Source organism: Podarcis cretensis (assembly GCF_951804945.1).
Source record: "Podarcis cretensis genome assembly, chromosome: 9".
NCBI lineage: Eukaryota > Metazoa > Chordata > Lepidosauria > Squamata > Lacertidae > Podarcis > Podarcis cretensis.
The window spans coordinates 41,818,645-41,841,978 of NC_137178.1; the positions used below are offsets into that span (position 1 = coordinate 41,818,645).

The 23,334-nt window shown below is 45.2% G+C and overlaps 1 protein-coding gene across 1 annotated transcript in view; it reads right to left on the reverse strand.

The window, feature by feature from the left end:
- Window positions 1-12,445, reverse strand: part of DCHS2 (dachsous cadherin-related 2) — a 109,870-nt gene extending 97,425 nt beyond the window's left edge. The window contains exon 1 of the mRNA XM_079990404.1: window positions 9,672-12,445. Within this exon, the coding sequence (XP_079846530.1) occupies window positions 9,672-11,483 (1,812 nt within the window). The 5' untranslated portion in view covers window positions 11,484-12,445. The remainder of the gene's footprint in view (window positions 1-9,671) is intronic.
- Between the last annotated feature and the right edge of the window lie 10,889 nt (window positions 12,446-23,334).

Consider the following 23,334-nt stretch of genomic DNA (forward strand, 5'->3'; position numbering starts at 1 on the left):
AACTGGAGGACAGATTTCATAACAGCCCTAGAAGATGACGGGTTTCACAAGTAGCAGCTAACTGAATGTTCTATTATGTTTTTCTGCTGGAAGCCACCCAGAGTGGCTGGGCCAACCCAGTCAGATGGGCAGGGTACAAATATGGTAAATTATTTATTATAATTATTATTATTATTATATGTGTTTTCAGATCATCCTAGTTTATGGTTCATGGAGTACTGCGGACAATTGTCTCTGCCTCTTGAACCATGATTTTGCATCTGCTCATGTTCATTTGTACCTGACTTAAGAAGGTTGGCTTGGAGTTTTAAGAAGAAAACAGGTCTTTGTTCCCGCCATGCCAGCCCTGTATAGCTTATCAACAGAAGCATAGCATAAAACTGCTGCAAATCCATGTAGCAATTACTGCCCATGAAAAACAGAGAGAGAGAGAGAGGTAAAAAAATAATATCAACTAAACTGAAGATCAATCCTGAATCCTATTCAGCTTTCCCATTCCCCTAAGCTGCATTTTTTAAATCACTGTTCTTAGAAATAGAGAACGTTTAACATGAATCTGTTGCCACGGTAAGAGTGACAATAATGGCAAAGCTTACAAAGTGTAAAGCTGAAGTTTCAGGAAACAGGCAGATTTGGACTAACTTGTGTTGTCAGTAATTGCCAAAAAATACTGCTTTAAACAGCATCCCAAGAAATGAAACTGTCATACCTTTTGCCAACACCCAGCTGTAGCAGCCAAGAATCCAACCTGAAGCCTCTCAGACCTCACTACCCCCCAATCCAAACTAAAGACGAGTATGCAATATCTCTAAACCAGTGATTTCCTTCACCGCCCATGGACCACTTGAAAATTGTTGGCAGACCACTTGATGAATTTTCTGTCTATTGTAGCAATTGCAATGCACTGTGCTGAAGGCTGTGTAATTGAATTTTTATTGCTTCTTTTATTTCTATTGCATTTTGTTGGATTAGAATCTGAATTCTGTTACACTGATGCCATGAGTATTTACTTGGAAATAGGCTCCACCAAGATCAGTTGTAGGTGTGTATAGGACTGCAGCCTTAGAAGCTTGATCCCATGCACCTTTCCTCAAAAGGAAGCCTAATAGTTGTTCTATAGTGCTTACTTGCAAGCATCATGGTTTGCAGCTCTGAAACCTCTCATTAGTTTTATCCCTTGTTATCTTAGTCCCTTGATGCAGACAATATCATTCACATTGAGAACATCCAGACTCTTGAGGAAGAAAGGAGATTTCCACTTTGAAGTGCAGGGGGAGAACCACAATACCTTAAAGAGGGGTACAAAACAAAGCAAGGACACTTGTACGACATAAGATTGGAGCGACCACAGTTGCAATTGGGAATTAACAGCACAGTTTGCCAAGCCCTTGCTTGTCTGAATGACTGATTGACAGACCCCTGGCACACGTGCACCAACAGTGAAAGGAAGAATGGGAAGAGCCAACAGAACCAGAACCACCAGAACAGAGGCCAATCATGGAGAGAACATGTAAGTACAGTGCTACCTCGGGTTAAGAACTTAATTTGTTCCGGAGGTCCATTCTTAACCTGAAACTGTTCTTAACCTGAGGTACCACTTTAGCTAATGGGGCCTCCCGCAGCCACCGCCATGCGATTTCTGTTCTCATCCTGAAGCAAAGTTCTTAACCCGAGGTACTATTTCTGGGTTAGCGGAGTCTGTAACCTGAAGCGTATGTAACCCAAGGTACCACTGTACAACCTTCTTGAATGCCAGCTAACTGCCTTCTAGGGTTAGATGGCAAAGGACACTGCTACCATTTTCGCTCTTCTCAGGGACTTTCCACATCCAGTAATCTTCCCTGCTTCCAAAATGAAGTCGACTCAGAAAGAAAAGGCAGCATGAGACAAGGGGAATGCAGGCCGCCCTGCCAACTGCAGTGGGGAGGATGAAAACTTAGTTCTATCCTGCAACAACATACAGTGCAAAACCTTAGAATGGTGGGGCTGCTGATCCTCTCACTGTTCTTCACGGACACTCCACAGACCACCAGCATGAGGCTTGCAGACCACGAACCCCTGCTCTAAACCAACCATAACATGGTATGGTTACATCTGATGAAGCAGAGCTATAGTGCAAAATAATAATAATAATCTTGAATATATAAACATAAGTTTCCAGCACAGCTAGCAAAGTAGTAAGATATAACAGACGTAACATAAAAACAGCAAATAATTAAATAAATAATGCATATTAACACAACACACTATATAGCAACAGTCCATTCAAACTGATAGTAAAAGATCAATGCTGCTCTCAGTTAAAAATGCAAACATTAACCAAACTTGAAAAGCTGGGGAAACAGAAATGTGTTCTCCTGGCATCTAAATGATAGTAATGAGGGAGCTTGGTGGACCTTCCTGCGAAGGCCATTCTGAAAGTGAGAAAGGTTCCTTGCTACTTAGGTAGCAGGATTTCAATCAACAGGTAGCTCAACAGGAAACTGGGTCCTGGGCAATGTAATTAATATTTAAAGTACAACCAGACTTTATTGTTTTTACTACAACAAACTACCCCTCTGGAAGTTGTAACAATGAACCTGAAATCATACCACAACTACTCCCATTAAATTTCTTGTATTTTTTAAAAGAACACTGCCTGAAACAAAACGAATTAGCTTCAGCACTTTTTCCTCAATACATGGTCGCTAATGCCAAGCTGAAACAATGGGTCAAATGTCACTGTACCCGTATAAAAGCACCACAAGAAAGATTTAATGTAGACGTGGAAGATTTATTTAAATCTGAAAAGGCACATTAACTTCAAGGGGGGAAATGCTAATGAGATATATTTGGCTGTCTTTTAATTCCACTTCAGAATGTGTGTTTATCAAGACTACGGTGACAAGAAAAGATTGGCTTGTAAGCAGAAAAGAGAATGACCTTGGGAAGGTCATATTGCCGCAGCCAATTGATTGAACCTTAATTCAAGTCATGGACCAGGGAATTCAGTAAAATGTAAATTAGGGTACCAAGTGACACAGCATAGAATGAGCAATGAGCAGAGCATTGCCCCACACCCATTGGAATCAATGATTTCTCCCTGTTTAAGTATTTGCATTAGTTTGGCAAAAAAACAACAACACCCAGATATTTCATTATTAATCCGATTAACATTATTAATGTAATAGTAATAGCATGGAGCAAGTTCAATGGAATTCTGAGATGCTCAGGGGGAAATTAATAAATTTGCCATTCATCCAAAAGGATTGGTTTTTTTAAAGTATAAAAATTACAAAAGCGAAAATGCTCAAATCTACAAACAAAAAGAAACCCCTACTTAAGCCTATGGCAATGTTCAAGAGGTACAATTAAAACCTTATTGCACAAAGGCATGGCACAAAGAGGCTACAAAACTGTTACCCAGGGCTCTATTTCATATTCCATGAGTCTCCCAGATTCAGAAACCTTTCCAATACATACACATGCATAATGACAGGAGCAATAAACACAAGTATCTATGCTGTCTGTCATAGAGGTTCAACAGGTTCTTATGCATCTCACGAAGATGCTCTGGACAGTTGTCCAATCACTAGGAGTAGGGGTGATGAAATACATTTACTGCTGTGCCTGGGCATAATGGTTTTGACAGACTAGGAATACCTTTAGTGCAAAGCCACCTACAATTGCCTGCCTTCTCGCCTGGAACATTTGCAGCCTTTCAACAATAAAAGTTTGTCCCGTTGCTTTTAAAGAAAAAAAAAAGTACTTTAAATCTCTTACACCATGGAACCCAAATGAAAATAGATTATATCAAAATTGCATGCAGATGGAATCTTTTCTGATCAGTGGTTTCGCCAAGAGCAAGCACTATGCATAATTTGCATGTTTTTATTTTATTTTATATTATTTTAAAAATTATTTCCATTGGTGCTGCTGGAAGCTTTGAGCGCTGCGTATTGGTAAAAACCCCACACTATCTTCATGCTGAAAGACATGCCTTCTTTTTCAGTAGACTGCAAATGTTCCATTCTTATAGGAGGAACAAGGGTGGATGCCAAAGCAGCTTCTCCTTTCCTAGAGTTATAGAGATGAATCTTAACAAGATTTCAAGGTCTGCTTACAAGAAATGCTGGCCTGAGTGGCTTCAGATGTTCTAAACAAGAGAAAGTGAGCAGGAGCGAACTGTCCTTTCTGCACGCTTATTAAGGCTATCCCAAGCTGAGACCGTCTCCCCCCATAAAGGACTGTGCTTATAGCATTTCCACATCTGTAGCACACACATCTCCCCATGGAAATACAACACTTCGGCTTTGGACAATGAATGTGGGCAGCAGCATCTGAAGTCACCAAAATTCTGGCTTATACCATAAATTAGCAACTGGCTTCAATACTCCTCAGATCTACAACACTGATATTGATCTCTGGAATCGACATCAATTCTTTTGTTTCCACGTGTAGATCTAAATCCAGCATTTAGAGACCTGGGGATGGTGTAAATTAATTTCCTATTACTAGCAGTTTCCCTATAAGCAGGGGAGAGGAACCTCAGTTTCTGGGCCTCCCTCCCTTTAGCCCTCAGGACTCTCCTCAAGCTAAATCCCTCACTGGTCCAGTTTTGCATCTTCGTCAAGTGCTTTTGCCTGGTTGGAAATGTGTCAACCTGTGACAATGTGCCTTGTGTAACAGCACAGATAGATGGGGGGGGGGGGTAGAGAGACCTCTGGCTTTTGTCCATCTGGAATGCGGCCTAGTATAAAAAAACTCACAGTTGTTGCCCCTCCCATCTTTCGCCTCTGGCCTCATCCACTTTTACTGCTGTCCCCCTGCTCCAACAGCTGGCAAGCAGCCCCTTGAAAGTTGCCCATCATAGAAGGATGCCCTGAGGCTGAAAAGGGCTCCCCACCACTGCGCTATTAATCTATATGGCAACACACTTCATAAAATCAAACATAAGATTATCTACATATCATCAACAGAACACACTGGATCCATTGCCGAACTTAGAAAAGATTCTATCAGCTCACACAAAGCAGGATAAAGTGCTTGGTACATTAAATCATAGAGGGAGTTTTATGGGTCATGAAAGATCTACAAAGCGATTCTGAAAGCAAAAAGCTGAAGGATCTGCCTGGGGTTAAGCACAGAAAATATTTAACAATTTGCTAACAGCTTATGGCAGCAGCAGGGAAGTTCTTTCAATCCAAGGGCAACATTCCTTTGTGGGGAACCTTCCAGGGACTGTATGCCATTGGTTGGTGAAGCCAGAGGCAGAAGTAGGTGGAGCGATGGATGTAATGCTTACCTTTGAACAATATGAATCTGAGGTTTATACACACACACCTCTCCACTCAAGCAAGGAAGATGCATCACTACAACTCAAAAGCACATTACAATCAGGCAAAAGTTTTCAAGGAAGGCATGGAGCAGGACTGGCCTAGAGAGAGTCCCAAGAGATGCCTGCAAAGCCACATTTGGCCTCCAGGCCTGAGGTTCAAGACAGAACAACTGATTGCTGGATTCACTTATGGCACAAGAAGCAAGAATGAAATTAACAGCCAGGTAGATATGGGTTGAATGTCAAGAAAGTTCCTGACAATAGCAACTAAATATGTAGATTTTCAGGGAAAGGCTAAAAAGATAGTCAGACCTACATTAAGGTAGGTGAATCCATACATGGAGGACACCACATCCACACTAACAAACAATACAGTTCACCTAAAACGATATGGAAATGAGGCTCAAACGACATTCAGCGGCTCCCAACAAACCTTTCAAAATCTGAAAATCTTATCACATTTGTCTGGATTGCTTCAGAGCAGTGCTCCACCTTATCAAACTTAACACATTAGGAGAACACTATTTCATAATTCACAGCACACCAGAGCTTAATTATTCAATTACTACATCTGTATTTGTTTATATCAGTTATTTGTTAAGTTTGCACCCCACCTTTCTGCCAAATGGTGCTCATTAATTACAGACAAGGAAAATATCTGGCCCTTTCAAAATGTGTAAGAACAACTAGCATGTGGCTGTGCTTATAGAAATTACTCAAACTTTCCCTGTGCAAGTAATGTGTTCTTCTACTGATGAAATATTTCCTTTAGAGTGCATTGTTGGCCTGGCTTTCTGCTGTGGTAATAACTCCACTCGGTTTGGAGCCTGTCCAGTCACATATATCTGCTCCATTCATGCTGTTGCTGATGTAGTTTCTACTCCATTCTATTGATCCAGTGCCCTGCACACCTCTTGCCAACCACAAGCTTGAGGGCAATTCCGAAGAAGAATCTGACAGCCATACATTAAGGGAGACCAAGTCAGCAACCCTATACACGCTTACCAAGGAGTAAGTCAGTAGGACCTGCATACAATGCAAAGGAACGACCAATAATAGGAATGCCTGTGGAAGACCTCCACAACCAAACAGCATCATTACCATCAAAGCAGTGAAGACTGATAGCAGAACAAATGGCAATAAGTTCCGTAACACCACCTGTACAAGTGTTTAGCTTCTTCAAACCCCAAGTTGTTTCTCTGTATTTAAAACTTCAACAAAATATTTTAAAAGAAATCGATAGCATAAGTCACATTCTTGGCCGATGCACATCTGCAATATGGATCTTGTCCAATAAGTTCCTTACCTGCTAGGATCACACTGCTGCTGGCATTGTGACAGAGCCTATTTAATTCAGCATCCTATTCCCCTCGGTGGTCAATGAGATGCTTCTGAGAAACCCGTAAGCAAGTCAAAGGGGCAATTGCCCTCTCTTGATCCCCAGCAACTGACATTCCGAGGCATGCTACCTCTGATTCTGGAAACAGCATTCAGATAACATGCCTAGTGGCCACTGATAACCAATGGCATCTCCTTTGTGCAGCAGGGTAACAGTACGTCCCTCAGTGAATGGGCCCCTTCTGGGATATAATTCTCCTCATCCTCAGACTGACACCACAAACTTTTTTCCAGGCCAACAACCTGGCCATCTAAGGGAACAAATTTGTCCCCCAAGAACCAGGAGCTCATTGTACCAAGCCCACACCTGTAATTTCTGTCCACCAGACAAGTACACTGGATAGCCTTCGTGCCCAGTGCTTGCTTTCTACCTTCACAACTGTTTGTTTATTAGGCTTGTTCACATGCGAAGTTGGGGTCTGTAAGGTAGGTTACCTCTTCTTGGAAAGGGCCTTAACTTGCCCATTTGCTAAACTGTTTGCCTTGACACTTTGTCAGCTGCGGCTTCCCTTAAGCACAGTGAACTAGGGTCTCTCATAAGCTTGCCTTACTTTTATAGCCCTGGATACCTCCCCACAACCTCTGCTTACCACCAGTTAGATTAAGAGGACCTCGTTTAAAAATAAGAGTGTGATCTACTGAGCTGCTGACACCTGTGAGTGGAAATTTAAAGGTGGCTTTAGGTCAGCTGAGTCCTGTGGGGATAGTGATTTTTATCAAAGCAGAGGACAATGAATGGCAATTACACAGAGCATCTCTGCGAATGCAAGGATCTGACTCAATGCACTCTTATTCAAGTTCACACCCTAGATTTTAACACTGAACTAAACACTGAGCTTTTAAATGGAACTGAGGTCTACACCTCCACTTCAGTTTGTAAACTGCATTTAAAGCCTAATTTGAGTTTAGGCTGAGTTTGAACTGATGGCTACACTTTTCGTTTATAAACAGACGTTTCCACAAGCTAGGACCGAAACATTGTATGCAGTGCTGATACTGTAGTGCATAACAGGAGAATGAAGAGAGGCAACAGTAGGTCACCATCATAATCATCATATGAGCAGAACAAACTGGGCCATTTTGACAGCCACAGGACTCCCCAGGGATGCACTAAGGATTCAGTGAATCGTCTGAGAGCAACATAAGTGAACAATTAACACTTGCATGCATCTCTTGCAAATTGTTTGCCTGAGCTTGTAGGGGGTGGGAAATGTAAACGCCAGTACAGTACTGAACTTCACTCATTCAGTCCAAGTCCCTGGGACTCAGCTATTCATATACAATTAAGTCAGTTTCAGCATTTTGTACATTTAGAAGTCCACTACAACACACATTACAAGCAAGGCGAGAATTTAGCCCTGAAACTTTGGTTTTGTCAATAGAATAAGATGGTCTCACAGCTTGTGAAGGTAAAGGGAGCCCTGACCATTAGGTCCAGTCGTGGACGACTCTGGGGTTGCAGCGCTCATCTCGCTTTATTGGCCGAGGGAGCCAGTGTACAGCTTCTGGGTCATGTGGCCAGCATGACTAAGCCGCTTCTGGCAAACCAGAGCAGCGCATGGAAACACTTGAGGAGCTTACAAAAGTTTGAAGATGGAAAAGGAGTTATGATACTTTGATAACATAAAATCAGCTGCAAGTGGCTACCACCCTACCCAAATATGAAGTCACCTGCTCTTTGGATAATGCAGGAATGCCAATTCTCACTCCATAACCAAGCTTAGTTAGACAATTTATCAAGAGAGAAGGGTATTCAGGAATCACAAAGGAAAGGAACAGCACAGAAGCTATAACCGGAAGAAACTATTCTTCCTTAGCAATGTTCTTTTTATTTGAAGACTCAATATTAAATTACGCAAATAACTAGGATGTAGTGAAGGAATCACTGTGTGACTTAAAAGGCAGAGCTATTTGGCCAGACCATGGTCCAACAGCAAGATCATCACTACCTAGAGAGAAAAATCTTTTTTCCAGGAAATTGTCACTGCTATCTCACTTACTTAAACATACAGTGTCAAAGAGGCTGTCATCATGCCAAACCAAATCATCCCTTGGAGACATCACCCTTTTCTCCTCTTTGTTTGAATCCAGCTGAAACTGTTGCCATCACTGTCTGCAACCATTCATCCAGGAGTGTTGCTAGGTACCTCAGGGGTACAGGCCCACAACACAAATGCCAGTCAGCTGTACTTTTCTGCTGCTACACACGGGATCACACTTTGCACATATCCCTGCACAGACAAAGTAAGTTCGGGCTGCTATGCAAAAGGGGCAATCTGCTCTGCAATGGCTGCTGCACATGACGAGGGCAGGCCAGCCCTGCCAAGTGGGAGACTGAGGCAGAACGTCACCTCAGGAGGCTGATTTGGAGTGTAATGAAAGGGCCAGAAACAGTTACAGTGGTACCTCAGGTTAAGTACTTAATTCGTTCCGAAGGTCCGTTCTTAACCTGAAACTGTTCTTAACCTGAAGCACCATTTTAGCTAATGGGGCCTCCTGCTGCCACCACGCCGCTGAAGCAGAATTTCTGTTCTCATCCTGAAGCAAAGTTCTTCACCTGAGGTAATATTTCTGGGTTAGCAGAGTCTGTAACCTGAAGTGTATGTAACCTAAAGCGTATGTAACCCGAGGTACCACTGTATTTGTTTATTGTGTTTTTTTTTATTGCCAGGGCCCCTGAGGAATTTTCTTCCCAAGCTGTCAAATAACTCCATTTCCTTTGTGGGGTTCAACCCTGCCAAGGCCTCTCAGATGCAATGGAGAGAAGGGCTTCTATCCCTCGACTCTCCACATCATCTGAGCAGCCTCTTAGGGCCTTGATGTATTTCATTTCTTTCTTAAATTTGCATACCGCCCTATACCAGCAGGTCCTCTTCCTTTGCAGAGGAAGGAATTTCAACAGGTGCCCCTCCAAACAACCCAGAAGCCAAGGCCGCCCTTCCTTTCTCGCCGTTACCTGCAGGAGGCAGCGGCCGGCCGGGGCGTGCTCGGCCAGGCTGGCGTTGTAGACCTGGTGCTGGAAGACGGGCTCGTTGTCGTTGGCATCCTCCACGGCCACGCTGACGAGGCACGAGGCGGAGAGCGGCGGCTCGCCCAGGTCCCTGGCCAGCACCAGCAGCTCCAGCGCCGCGTGGCGCTCGTGGTCGAGAGGCGCGCGGAGGCTGAGGGCGCCGCTGAGCGGGTCGAGCTGGAAGAGCGCGCCGGCGGGCGCCTGCCCGGGGCCCAGCGCGTAGCGCACCTGGGCGTTGCGCGAGCCCGGCTGGTCGGCGTCGGCGGCGCTGAGGCGCAGCAGCACGGTGCCCGGCGAGGCGGCCTCGGAGACGGCGGCCCGGTAGCGCGGCTGCGCGAAGGCGGGCGCCTGGTCGTTGAGGTCGGCCACGCGGAGGAGCAGCGCCCGCTGCGAGGAGAGGGGCGGCGCGCCCGCGTCGACGGCCACCAGGCGGAGCTCGTAGGCGTCGCGCCTCTCGCGGTCCAGGGGCCCCTCCACGCACAGAAAGTAGACGCCGTCGCCGCCGTCGCCGCCCGAAGGCCGCAGCGAGAAGGCGCCGCTGCCGCCCTGCAGGCTCAGCGCCACGCCGCCCGCCTCGTCCGGGTCCGAGACGGAGACGCGGGCCACGTAGTCTCCCGGCTGCGCGCCCTCGGACACGCTGGCGCCGCCCTCGGTGAGGTAGAGCAGCTGGATGGTGGGCGCGTTGTCGTTCACGTCCAGCACCTCGACGGCCACCAGGGCCGTGGCCAGCTCGGGCTGGGCGCCGCCGTCGCGGGCTTCCACGGCCAGGCGGTGGAGGGCGCGGGCCTCGCGGTCCAGAGGGCGCAGCAGGCGCAGCAGCCCGCTGCGCTCGTCCACCTCGAAGAAGGAGGCGGCCGAGGGGTCGCCCTGGCGGCGGGCCAGGCGGTAGCGCACCTCGCCGTTGGCGCCCAGGTCCGGGTCGCTGGCCCAGACGCGGCCCACGGAGCTGCCCACCGGCGCGTCCTCCCGCACGCGCGCGCGGTACTCGCTCTGCCCGAAGGCGGGCGCGTTGTCGTTCTCGTCCCCCACCTGGATCTCCACGCGCAGGCGGCCGCTCCGACGGGGGCTTCCGCCGTCCCAAGCCTCGACCAGCAGGCGGTGCGTCTCCGCCCGCTCCCGGTCCAGGCGGCGCAGCAGCACCAGGTCCAGGGTATCCGGCGGGGCCCCGTAGCGCAGCTGGAAAAGCGGACCTCTCTCCCCATCCTGGTCCTGATCCAGCGGCAGCAGCGAGTAGCCCTGCGTGGCGAAGCTGTCGGCGTCGGGATCGCGCGCAGCGGGCAAGCGGAAGGCGCTGCCGGGCGGGCTGAGCTCGGAGATGTTGAGGCGCACCCAGTCCCGCGGGAAGCGCGGCGCGTGGTCGTTCACGTCGCTGACGGTGATCTCCACCTGCACCATCTCCCCCCGCAGCGTGGCCGCCACGAAGCTGTAGCGCGCCCGGCGCTCTCGGTCCAGCAGCCGCGCCGTGCGGATGATGCCCGTGTCCGTGTGCACGTGGAAATCCGCCAACACGGCCGACTCGCCGCTGCCTTCCGAGAGGAAGAAGCCGCCGGGGTGCCCTTCGCCGGGGGGCAGCCCTGCGCTGATGTCCCCCACCAGCGTGTCCGCGGGCAGCCCTTCGTCCACCGCCAGGCTGAGCTTATACACCTGCCCCCTGCAGCTCCCCGCAGCGCACACGCAGAGCCAGAGGGGGATCAGCCACTCCCGCGCCCTCCTCCGGCACCCCCTTCTGCCCCCGGGGGCAGGTGGCCGGGGCTCCATGCTCCTCTCACGCCGCCCGTCTCACCAGCAAACCCAGCCAGGGTCCGGGGGGTGGCTTCTTCCTGGGCGCAGAGTGCCTTCTTCCCAGCAGGCAGGCGCGCCTGTGGCTGAGCCAAGTCACAGTGACCACAGCCGGTGCCGGGCGCTCCTTTGCTCCCTGGCCGCTTTGATTATGCCTCGCGCAGCTTCGACCGGCCTCATCGTTTGCAATCAGGTGCCCTGCAGCCCTTCTGCTCCTCTAGAAAGAAACCTCCTTCCTCACCCTCCTTTCCAGCACACCCATAAAAGTTCAGGCTGGGAATAACAAGTGCCGGAGGCAGCCAGGAGAGAGGACAGCTCCCTGCCTTTTTGCTCAGGCGGCTGCTGCTGCTGCTGCTGCTGTCTTCTGCTAGCTGCTGCAGCTGCAGCCTTGCTCCGGCTGCTCCTCTCCGCGTCTCTGAGCTGCTAACACACCCCCTCCCCATGTGACAGCAGGCAAGGGCAAACTCCGCGCCTGGGAGAAACGGCGACAGCCACTTTGCAGCAGGGGGCTGTCCCTAATTACCCAGCCGGGAGCACCGTGACGCGCAGGGGGGGGGGCAGGCGCCCAGCCGGTGAGCAGGCAAACCCCAGCTCATAATAACAGCAACGCAAACGCGAGCCGGATCCCCCCTGGAAAGATCTCTCTGCGAAGCAATGGTGTGGAATACTAACAAAGCAGCGGTAGGTCTGTAGTCATTCCTGAGCCCATTAGGAACTTATGGATTAGGTAGGAAATGATGGCATGTGAAGGTACATCGCACTGGCTGGAGAAATGTACCCTCTCTGCACACACTGTACACACACTCCATGAATTTCCTGTGCACAACCAGTTTATTGAATCATCATTATTAAGATTTGTAAAGCACTTTCAAGGATTCAAAGCATTTTAGATGCCTTGGCTAGTTACTAGCCTTAACAATAGCCCTGTAAGCCCATTTAGAGGAGGGGAGGGGAGAGGGCTATAAATGGCTACTTTTTTTAAAAAAAAATAATATTTATTAACATTTTAAAGACTGTAAAAGAAAGACAAAGAATTAAACAAAACAAAACAATGCAATGCAAAAACAAAAACACCACACAACACCAACCCCCAAACATTAAATTAACAAAACCAAACAAACACAATTTAAAACACATCTAATAAGTTCAGTATCTTAACTTTCATTTACTTGTTTCAACAACCTCCTCACACCTCCCTTTTTGTATTCCACTTTAATTAACTGTTTCAGCAATTCCTTTCCATCTTCCTCTGTTTTCTGTCCTGTAATTTATCTTAACATATTCTAACCTTATTTTTCCCTTTAATATATAATTGTCTTAACATATTTTAACTTTATTTTCCCTTTAATACTCTAATAATCTATTTGTACTTAATTCCTTTAACATTTCTACTAAAGCCATATAGCTCCTTTCCAGCATTTTTCTAACACTCATTAATTTTACAATATTTTTATAAATAGTCTTTAAACTTTTTCCAATCTTCTTCCACCGACTCTTCTCCTTGGTCCCGGATTCTGCCAGTCATATCCGCCAATTCCCTATAGTCCATCAACCTTGTGATCTTCTGTCCGATGCTCTTAACTCTTTTCCAAGTCCCTTCTGCGAGTCTTCTTCATATTTATACATGAACTTTACTTTGTCTTCCACTGATCTTATTTTCATTTTCCTTCCTTTGAGGCTAAAGAGTAGATCTCGGGAAAACTCCCACCTAAAGATGATTTTATTCCTTCTCGACAGGGCAACCAAACCTCCGTAGTTAAATCTAAAATCCGAAAGGTATTTCAGGACGTCTTTCAAAATTTCCACTCTTGACTGTTGTTCTTCTAAGTTCCTCTGGTATTTCCAACAGTCTCTTATTTTGTTCTTCTCTTTTTTCCCTCCTCTTCCAAGTCCGAGAGCCCTCACAGTTTTAACCTCTTCTTGACCTGGTCCCAAAAGTCATCAAATTCCAGTTCAGGTAGGGCTCTGATCCTCGAAATCTGATTTTCTTTAAATTCAGTCATAGCAGGCATCAACTTTTGATCATCAAATTGCATCTGTAAGGCTGGGACTCTCTCTCTCTCCAATTGTGTTACTTTAGGTTCAACGGCAATAACTTTCTCCCTAGCCTTCTTCGCAGTTTGCCATGTCAAAGTAGATTCCTGTGTCAGTTTCTGAATAGTTTCTATATAGTGTTCACTTTTTGTCCCAAATTGTCAATTTTAGTGGTTACCACATCCACCTCTTTGTGAAGCTGTTCCCGTGAGTCACTTATCTTACATAATACAACCACTAAGGCCTCTTCTGTCAACATTCTTAACTGATTCAAGGTCCCCAGAATCTCACAGGTTTTTATCTTGCAGCTGGAAATTCCCCCAGCTCAACTCTTGTGACAGTTTCAAAAGCTTCCTCTAGAGGGAAACAGTTCCTCCAGAGGGAAACAGCTTCTATTTGTATTAGTCCTTTTAAACTCAATTCAAACAATAAAGTTAGTTTCAATTTTCTGTTACTTTTACTCCTTTTTAAACACAGACAGAGACCATGGAAACAATGTATTCCTCTTGTTTAACTAACTGTCAGTGAACGTTCTAACCACGGTCAGTCCTGGCAGCCCGTTTCCAGGATCGGAGCGGTGGTATTTTAACTCTGTTCGCTCTCTCCTGCAGGTATACTCAGTCCAAAACTTTCCCCCCTCTTCTCCTGCCACCAAGGGGGGTTTAGTATTTTTTACTGATGGAAATTTAGTCCTTTACAATAGGCTTTCCGAGACTTCAGCTTGGAACCTCATTGCTTCAATCTATTTACAAAAGGGGAAGGTGGACTTCCTGTTTAAGACCTTCCCGTTTCGGCACCAAATTAAGACGTTTAAAAATCCAATTCTCAGCTCTACTCATGGGTAGTTGCTTTAAGATCAAATTGTCCACAGGAAAAAGTCAGCGCTCTCTGGCAACAGCTATGCGGCTTCGCTCCGTGGAAGAAGCAGTCAATTTGAAGCACCGCGCCGCTCACCCCACGTCGCTCCGGATCCCCGAAACCGGGTTTCCCTGTGAGTAGGGGAGGCGCAAAAGGTGCCAGCCGAATCCCACGTTCACAGGCTTCACCCGCCTGTGATTTCTAGTGGGTCTCCGCCTTCACCGTGGCGGCCAGACCCAGATTTCCACGAGGCAAATTCATCCCGATCAGAGGAATTCAGCCATTACTGGTGGCGCTAACCCGGAAGTCTTGGCTATAAATGGCTACTAGCCATGATGACTATGCTTTGCCTCCACAGTTGGAATTCTGGATTCCAGTTGCTGGCAACCACAAAGAGGGAAGAGAGCTCTTGTGCTTGGATCCTGCTTGCACGCTTCCCACAGGCATCTAGTTGGCCACTGTGAGAGCAGGCCAGGATGCTGGAGTAGGTGGGCCATTGGCCTGATCCAGCAGGCTCTTCTTACATTCTTATAAGATTGAATACTGGGGATGGACTGCTGTGGAGCAACAGAACATCTTCTATGCAGAAGGTCCCCAGGTTGACCAATCCCTGGCACCTCCAGGTAAGGCTAGAAGACAACCTGACCTGAAACCTGGATGAGCTGTTGCCAAGATGGCAGTGTTGACTTGGGGAGAATATATGGGATTCATAGAAAAGGGGTTTTCGAAATATGCCATTCAGTGGTGGGAAGAAATATTGTGATGCCCCAGGTAAGAATCTGGCTCTGAGCAGCTTCCATTAATGAACTATTCTCAGCTGCTTTTGCTGGTGAAGAATGTGAAAAGTCCTATTACATCTTGGGAGTTGTATCACTGCTTAGTGGTAGAGCACCTATTTTGCATGCAGAAGGTTTCAAGTTCAATCTCTAGCATCCCCAGGTAGGGTTGGGGATATTCCTGCCTGAAACCCTGAATAACTGCAGCCAGTCATTGTAGACCATCCTGCATTAGAGGGCCCTGTGATCTGATGGTGTAAGGCAGCTTCCTACAGTATTATTCCCCATATTGTGGATGTGGAGACTGAGGCTCACAGAGTGGCTCACCTAGGGCCACCTAGTGAGTTAATGCCAGAGGCGACATTTCAACCAGGGACTTCCACTATGTCTAATAATAATAATAATTTATTTATACCTGGCCCATCTGGCTGGGCTTCCCCAGCCACTCTGGGCAGCTTCCAACCAAATATTAGAATACAGTAATACATCAAACATTAAAAGCTTCCCTAAACAGGGCTGCCTTCAGATGTCTTCTAAAAGTTTGGTAGTAGTTGTTCTCTTTGACATCTGGTGGGAGGGTGTTCCACAGGGCGGGCGCCACTACCAAGAAGGCCCTCTGCTTGGTTCCCTGTAATTTGGCTTCTCGCAGTGAGGGAACCGCCAGAAGGCCATCGGCGCTGGACCTCAGTGTCCAAGTAGAACGATGGAGGTGGAGACGCTCCTTCAGATATACTGGACCGAGGCCATTTAGGGCTTTAAATATCAGTTCATAAAAAAACACAAGATGTAGGTTAAATGTTTAGCCTGTGATTGGGCTATTTGTGCTTTAAGCCCACATCTCTTAATTCTGCTGGAGAAAAAGCCACACTTAATGTTAGTTATGTGAAGGTTTCTAACCATCTCTGAGTCCTGTCCTGTCCCCCCCCCCCCCGGTACCTCAATTTCATTGAGATGTAGTTGGTCTGTGATTTCTAATCCTCCAGACTAAGCATGTCCATAACGATAAGAATCTTGCATTTTTAATATAACCTCTCAACCACATCGAAGCCAAAGCACTTTACAAATTTTATTAAATCATTGTACAGAGCCATTAGCAGACTCAAACTGCAGCTCCCTCCCATAGTTAAGATCTCTTCCTTCAAGTGATTAATGTGGCCCGTATTGGCATGGTTTATTTATGAAAACCCTAGAAAGAGAAACTCCTGCTGAGCATCGGAAACGGCACACTGAGGTAAGTGTGATATAACAGTATAGTTAACCGAATAATAGTCCAAACCACATAAAGAGAATATATGTTCCCCAGCTGGGAAATTACAATACTTTAAAAGGATAGGGGGGTTTTAGGGAAGGGTTCTGCTTGACTTGTACAAACACACCATTGCAAAATTATGCGTTCTGTAATATTAGACTGCCATTGCAAGCCCTGTAGTCCTTAAGTGCGTGAATGAGGCTTCATTACAGTAATTAGTTCATTCAGCCTTGCTAGTATAGGTTGTAGTCCCATTTTAGAGATGGGAAACTGAGGTCAAAGTTGCTGCCCTTTGCACATTTCTGGGAAGTAAATTCAGTTAACATGGGCGGGACTTGCTGCTGAGTGAATGTGCTTAAGTTTGGGTGGCAAGGGGGTAAGTGGTCATTGAAAAGTGTTCCTGGTACAGCAGAGATTTAAAATGCAAACATCTGTAGTGAAAATCCATTGTCAATATTGTGAGTCATGCTGTGTGTTGCATAACTCTTGTCATATTTTCATGAACAATTGAAAATAAATGTGATCCATCCTACACATTTCGTTGATCAGAGATAACTTTCTGGAAGTGCCAAAGAAGATATGTACAAATGGAGAACTGCAAATCAGTCCAGGCAATACAGAGCTAAATGAACCAGCCTCCTGTTTTCCTATCAGAGCTTCCTCAGAGTAGATGCACACAAACACTTTGACAGAGTGTAGCATGCTGGGCAATGATTGCTCGCTCTTTTAAAAGGCAAGCCGTTATTTGGTTCACTCTAATCAGAAGATACGGGTAGTTTGTAAGGCAGAGGGCATTGCAAATAAAGTCCTTATATTAGAAAGATGGGCAATCCGTTTTAGATGGTACAGAGTCAATATAAGTAAAAAAAAAATTATAGTTGGAGAACATATTTTCCCCTCAAGACAAATCCCACCACCATGTGATGGAAGATTATATTCCTTCAGTTCTCCCGGTTTGTCTCTTGTACAGCTAAATCTGATATTTTCCCAAGGTCAGTAGACATTGTAAAGCATTATAGGGAAGCATTTACTAGTAATAATAGCCACATTAAGTGAAATCCAATAACTAACACAGTCCTTTTCTTCTACATTGGTTTTCAAATCCTGGGTAGGATTCAGTAAAAATGATCGCCTTGTGTGAGTTGTTGTTTATATCAAAGTATAATTTTAAGAACATTGATTTAGGGAATTATTTCCTATTTATATATGTGCTACATATATGTGCTACATATACAGCACATTCAGAAATGGCCGTGTTAGTTCCAGATACTTTATTATCCTTTCCAGACACGCCACACACATTGGGGTGAAAGCGTTCCTCCTTTCTCTGGTTTTGCTCTCATTGCCTTGGGAGTGGAGATCCATCTTTAAAATGCAATGCAATTGAACGCCAGTTGCACCTATAAATAAATATAGTGGCAGGATCCAAAGTTAAGATGAGTTCGGTGATTTAAATTAGGAATATAGAAAACTGCCATATACTGAGTCAAGCTATTGACTAGTCCAATTCAGTACTGACTACATTGAATAGCAGTGACTGACCAGAGTATCTTTCTGAGCCCTTTCAGGATTTGAATCTCACAAAGCATGTTTTTTATTTGAGGAACGGTTTTCTAGAATCCATGTAGACTGAATACTTGTTTTTTCCTACCTATATCTGTATACACAATCAGATCTGTTGCATATTTTTTTGCCCCTGAGAGATGCTTATTGAGGAACTGGTTTCATTCCAAAAATAGAAGGTCATTGCAGATTGATTCTGTGTTACCATATAGTGTGTCCTTTTGAAAACAGATATGGGTGGTCCCAGAAATGAGTGTGTGTGCAGCCACAAGGACATTGTGACTGGGTGTATACCAGGCATAGGCAAACTCGGCCCTCCAGATGTTTTTGGGACTACAACTCCCATCATCCCGAGCTAACAGGACCAGTGGTCAGGGATGATGGGAGCTGTAGTCCCAAAACATCTGGAGGACCGAGTTTGCCTATGCCTGGTGTATACCAAGATTAAAATCACCACTTACTTCTTCAGTCACCTGGGCAGGAAAAGGTGTGCATCACCTAGCGAGGGGTGTGTTTTCAAATGCATTTCAAGTAACTGCAGCCATCCTTGTGGATGACAGGATCCAGAATCCAGTCTAGACTGAAAGTAGCACATTGATGGCGAACGGGAATGGTTCCAGACTGAGAAAAACTATGGTTTTTTTGTTACAGCTGGGTCAGCGTGTACTCAGCCATAATAAAAACTCAGCCACACCTTTAAAAAGTAACTCTGATTGCAACACTGACATATTTGTGAGCATCTTAGTAGCACAGTTTGAAGAAAAGTACACAAGGTTCTAGAAATTGTACTTGCCCTCCCAGTGTTCAGAGCTGGATACTTCTTTTTGTAGAGACAAGAGGGTTTGAAAGAGAAGAAACCCTTCTCTTCTGGCTTTGTTAGTTGTTCAGACCCAGAGGGCAACTATGTTGTGATAATCCTAAGCAGGAAACAAGCCCTTGGCAGGTTTACTAATACAGACGTGGGTTGTCCCTAAGTCACAGATGTTTGACAGGAAAGTACCTGGATCATATTGGTTCATAACATCATTGGGGGGTGGGGGAAGCCCCACATCCTGCTTATTCCATGATCATTAAGGAAATAAATGAAACATGTTTTTTATCGAGATGTGGTTACTACGGAACTAAACTTAAACCTCCTGGAAGCAAGTGCAGCGAGCCTCTCAATAGTAACCATCTGCATTTTTATTTAATCAGTGCAAAATGCAGGGTCACTGCTGAGGAAATACACAAAAATGGCTGGGTTAGCTGGATAATCTCTGGGTCCATTAGGATTTATCTCAATTTTACTCACACTCTTGTGTATCTGGAACCATTTATGTGCGCAGAATTTCTTAAGGAGCTGGATGTTTCCTCAAAGCTGTATTTATATTCCACAAGCCCCTGGTAGGTAAGGAAAACTGAACCTATATTATAATCAAAACAAAATTAAAAAATTCCTTCCAGTAGTTTTTTTATTTTTATTTTTTATTTTTTTAATTTTGTTTTGACTGTGGCAGACCAACACGGCTACCTATCTGTAACTGGAACTATATTATAATGATATCCTAGTTACTACACTATTTATCCATGAGACTTTTTTGTTTTCAAGAAATACCAAATCGTGAGGAGCCTTGTCACTGCTTCTTCATAGCTTGACTCCATGCAAATAAGGAGTTAGAGGCCTCCATCAGCCTGCCCTTGGGTACAGTAAGGTCTTCAATAACCTCTGCTTTCCCAACAAACCATAGTTAGCCATTGCATGTCAATGTGGAAAACTGTGACTTGCTCAAATCATTGATTTCCTGAAAAGCAGGATGATGAACGTAGGTTTAACTGTATGAAGCGTGTATGGAACTTGTGTGGTGGCCTTAGTTGATAATTCCACCCTAGAATCCTGACCCATCTTGTTCTCAGACACCTTTGTGGTTTGTCAGGAACCACACTGCAAATATTATTCATCACATTTTTAACCAATGGACTCAGGGTAGCATACATAGAGGAGATTGCTCCATCTTCACAACACCCCTGTGAGGTTACTGGTTGAGAGAATGGCAGGCCCAAAATCACCCACTGAGCTTCATGGCTGAGTCGGAATTTGAATTTGGGCCACAAGTTCCCCACTCCAAAATTGACTGCATTCTAATCTAGGACGGAGATACATCCAGAGGTCAGATGTTGTCATAGAATCATAGAATCATAGAGTTGGAAGAGACCACAAGGGCCATCGAGTCCAACCCCCTGCCAAGCAGGAAACACCATCAGAGCACTCCTGACATATGGTTGTCAAGCCTCTGCTTAAAGACCTCCAAAGAAGGAGACTCCACCACACTCCCTGGCAGCAAATTCCACTGTTGAACAGCTCTTACTGTCAGGAAGTTCTTCCTAATGTCCTTGGCCTACTTTCATCCTATGTGGCCTAATTTGTGTTCCCAGACATTTGCTAGTGCTTAGTTCCAGCAAATAATGCTAAATTTGACACTGGCCTGGATTATCAAGATTTTTGGTGGAAGGTGATATAGATATGTTTTCATAAATAATTGGTAGGCCCCTGGGGGAAGGGGAGAAGTCTGGATGAGTAGAGTGATTTAATAATCAATCCCTCTTCATTGGAAACATCTGTGAGAGGAATAGAGGTCTCCTAATGCAGGTGGTGCTGTGGGTTAAACCACAGAGCCTAGGACTTGCCGATCAGAAGGTCGGTGGTTCGAATCCCTGCGATGGGGTGAGCTCCCATTGCTCAGTCCCTGCTCCTGCCAACCTAGCAGTTCGAAAGCACTTCAAAATGCAAGTAGATAAATAGGTACCGCTCTGGTGGGAAGGTAAACGGCGTTTCCGTGCGCTGCTCTGGTTCTCCAGAAGCAGCTTAGTCATGCTGGCCACATGACCCAGAAGCTGTACGCCGGCTCCCTCGGCCAATAAAGTGAGATTAGCGCCACAACCCCAGAGTCAGCCATGACTGGACCTAATGATCAGGGGTCCCTTTACCTTTTAACAACTCTCAATACCCTCAACGAACTACAGCTCCCAGAATTCTTTATGGGAAGCCATGACCATTGGATGTGGTATCATAGTGCTTTAAATGTATGGTGTGAATGTGGCCCGACATGCAATTGGATTGCACTGTTAAGGAAATTCACAGAAAGAACATTTTCCATATAATCCTCCCACCGCCATCATCCTATATTGTTCAGGAGGGTCCCCAATCCTGTGGACAGCCTTCTGGGGGTACAAGTGGCTGCAGGCAGGATCAGGCAGCATTCCTTCCATGAAGTTCATGAAGCTAACTTGTCTTCAGATCCAAGCCATAGTGACAGCATCTGGTAATCACTATATTACTGGCTTGTGAGGATAATAGGCTTGCATATTTGTTGGAAGTGAGCTGCACTGATTTTAGTGGACTGTCCTTCAAAATCATGTCGTTTTAGTAATTTGCTTTAAAGTACAGTCAACTTCTAATAAGGAGATAGTTTTAAAAAGTAGATTTCAGTTTTATATTTTTTTTTTATTCAGTGTCTTCTCCTGCACAAAGACACATTTCCCAATGTAAAGAAGTTGTATCAGATTGGATTTCTAGCCTTTTTCAAAGCATTAGATAACCTCAGCTTTGCTCGTTTTGGAATTGTGTAAGTAACACATCACAACCAGATGTTGAATCTGAAAGGAGAAGAGAGAAAACACCACCCCATCTTTTTCCATATAGTATACAGCATAGAGTAGACCACTGGATACCAAATATTCTGATAATGTCTAATGAATATTCATCTTTTGCAGTGGGGAATTCTGAGCCGTACATTTGTCTCCCCTCTAATTCAAACAAACCTGCAGACTGCTTTGAAGTCGACTGAGCTTTGATGGGAGCCATTCCCTTTTTAATTGCAGGTGTGTCCCGCAATGCAGAGCCTTATTAGACGTCTTCATGTCTGAAGCTAATGGAAGTCTCTTTGATTTGGGCTCCAGTCCAAACCATGCATACTTGGAAGTGAGTTCAGGTGAAATTAGTGGGACTAGCATCCAAGCAAATGTGTTTAGAATTAGGCTGCTTATTTATTTTTCTGATCCAAATATATTTCACACACTTTCAAGGGCATGCGGTTGAGGGCCAGAAACCATTTTCTGAAGATGTAATTATATGCGAATGCACTTGCATTTCATTATTATTGTTGATAAAATTGACCTCGGTCTTTGAAGCAAAGAATCATCCCTACTTTAAATTCTCAGAGAGCCAAAGCAGACGTGAAGTTTGACACATAGTTTGTCTTGCATAGGTTTTACTATCATCATCATTATTTTAAAAGCACAGGAGCCCCTCAGCCTGATAAGTATGGGGACAGGGGCCTTTAATCTTTTGCAGCCCCACTGGCCAGATTGTAGCCATGGTAGGTCAGACATCTGAAAGAAGCATGCAACACAGAAGATGCACAAAGGGCCCGCATTTTTGCTTGAGTGTGCAAAGTAGAAGCTCAAGCACTACCTTACGCCAATTAATGGTGGGGCCATCTTGAGTGATAAGATTACTTCTGAGCTTTTACGTTCTCCAGTTTTCTAGTATGCAGGCAGTCCCTTGTTTGTACCTGTTCAATAAGTGCACAACCATGTATATGCACACCGCACTGAACTCTAAAGTGACCCAGAAGCATCCTAAAGATGTCACAAAAACATCATGAAAAGGGCTAGGGTGGAGAGGGGTGTTTGCAGGCTTTTTCATTGGGTTTCAATTATACACAATTTCACCAACGTGTGTGGTGCCTTGGGATGTAAGCCCCGTGTAAAGGGAGGGCTGCCTGTATACACAATTCTGACTTTCAAGGTTCTGTTTTCACCACGCTGAATATGATGATCAGTCACCACTGAGTTCTGATGTCCTTGCTCTTTGGTAATACTACTGATGTAAAACAGGACAAAATGTGAACAAACAGGACAAATACCACATTACATTATCTCCTTTGCAAGAGATTAGTCTTCTTTTCAGCAGAACACTTCGCTGTTATCTCAGCCAGGCAGGCTTAGACTCTCCTACAAAACAATTTTCTTTTCTCTTGAGGTCTATATATCATTTACTACTCCCACTATCGCTCCTTTGGTTGTGTTCCTCCTGACTGCTTTTGTTTTTATTACAGGCAACTATGCTCTTGGAAGATGCCCTAGGGATTGCCTTGAGAAAGGGTATTGGCTCTTGCACTATCCATCCAACTTTCAGGTTAAAAAAAATGCAAACTTTTGGAAATGGCGAATTCATCTTTGTAAAAATGTTCAAAGACTCCAAAACTGCCTGCAGCCTCTGGCGCTTCTGCCACTGACATCAACTCAATATGATGATATTATTATTATTATTATTATTATTATTATTATTATTATTATATCTTTTTATGAT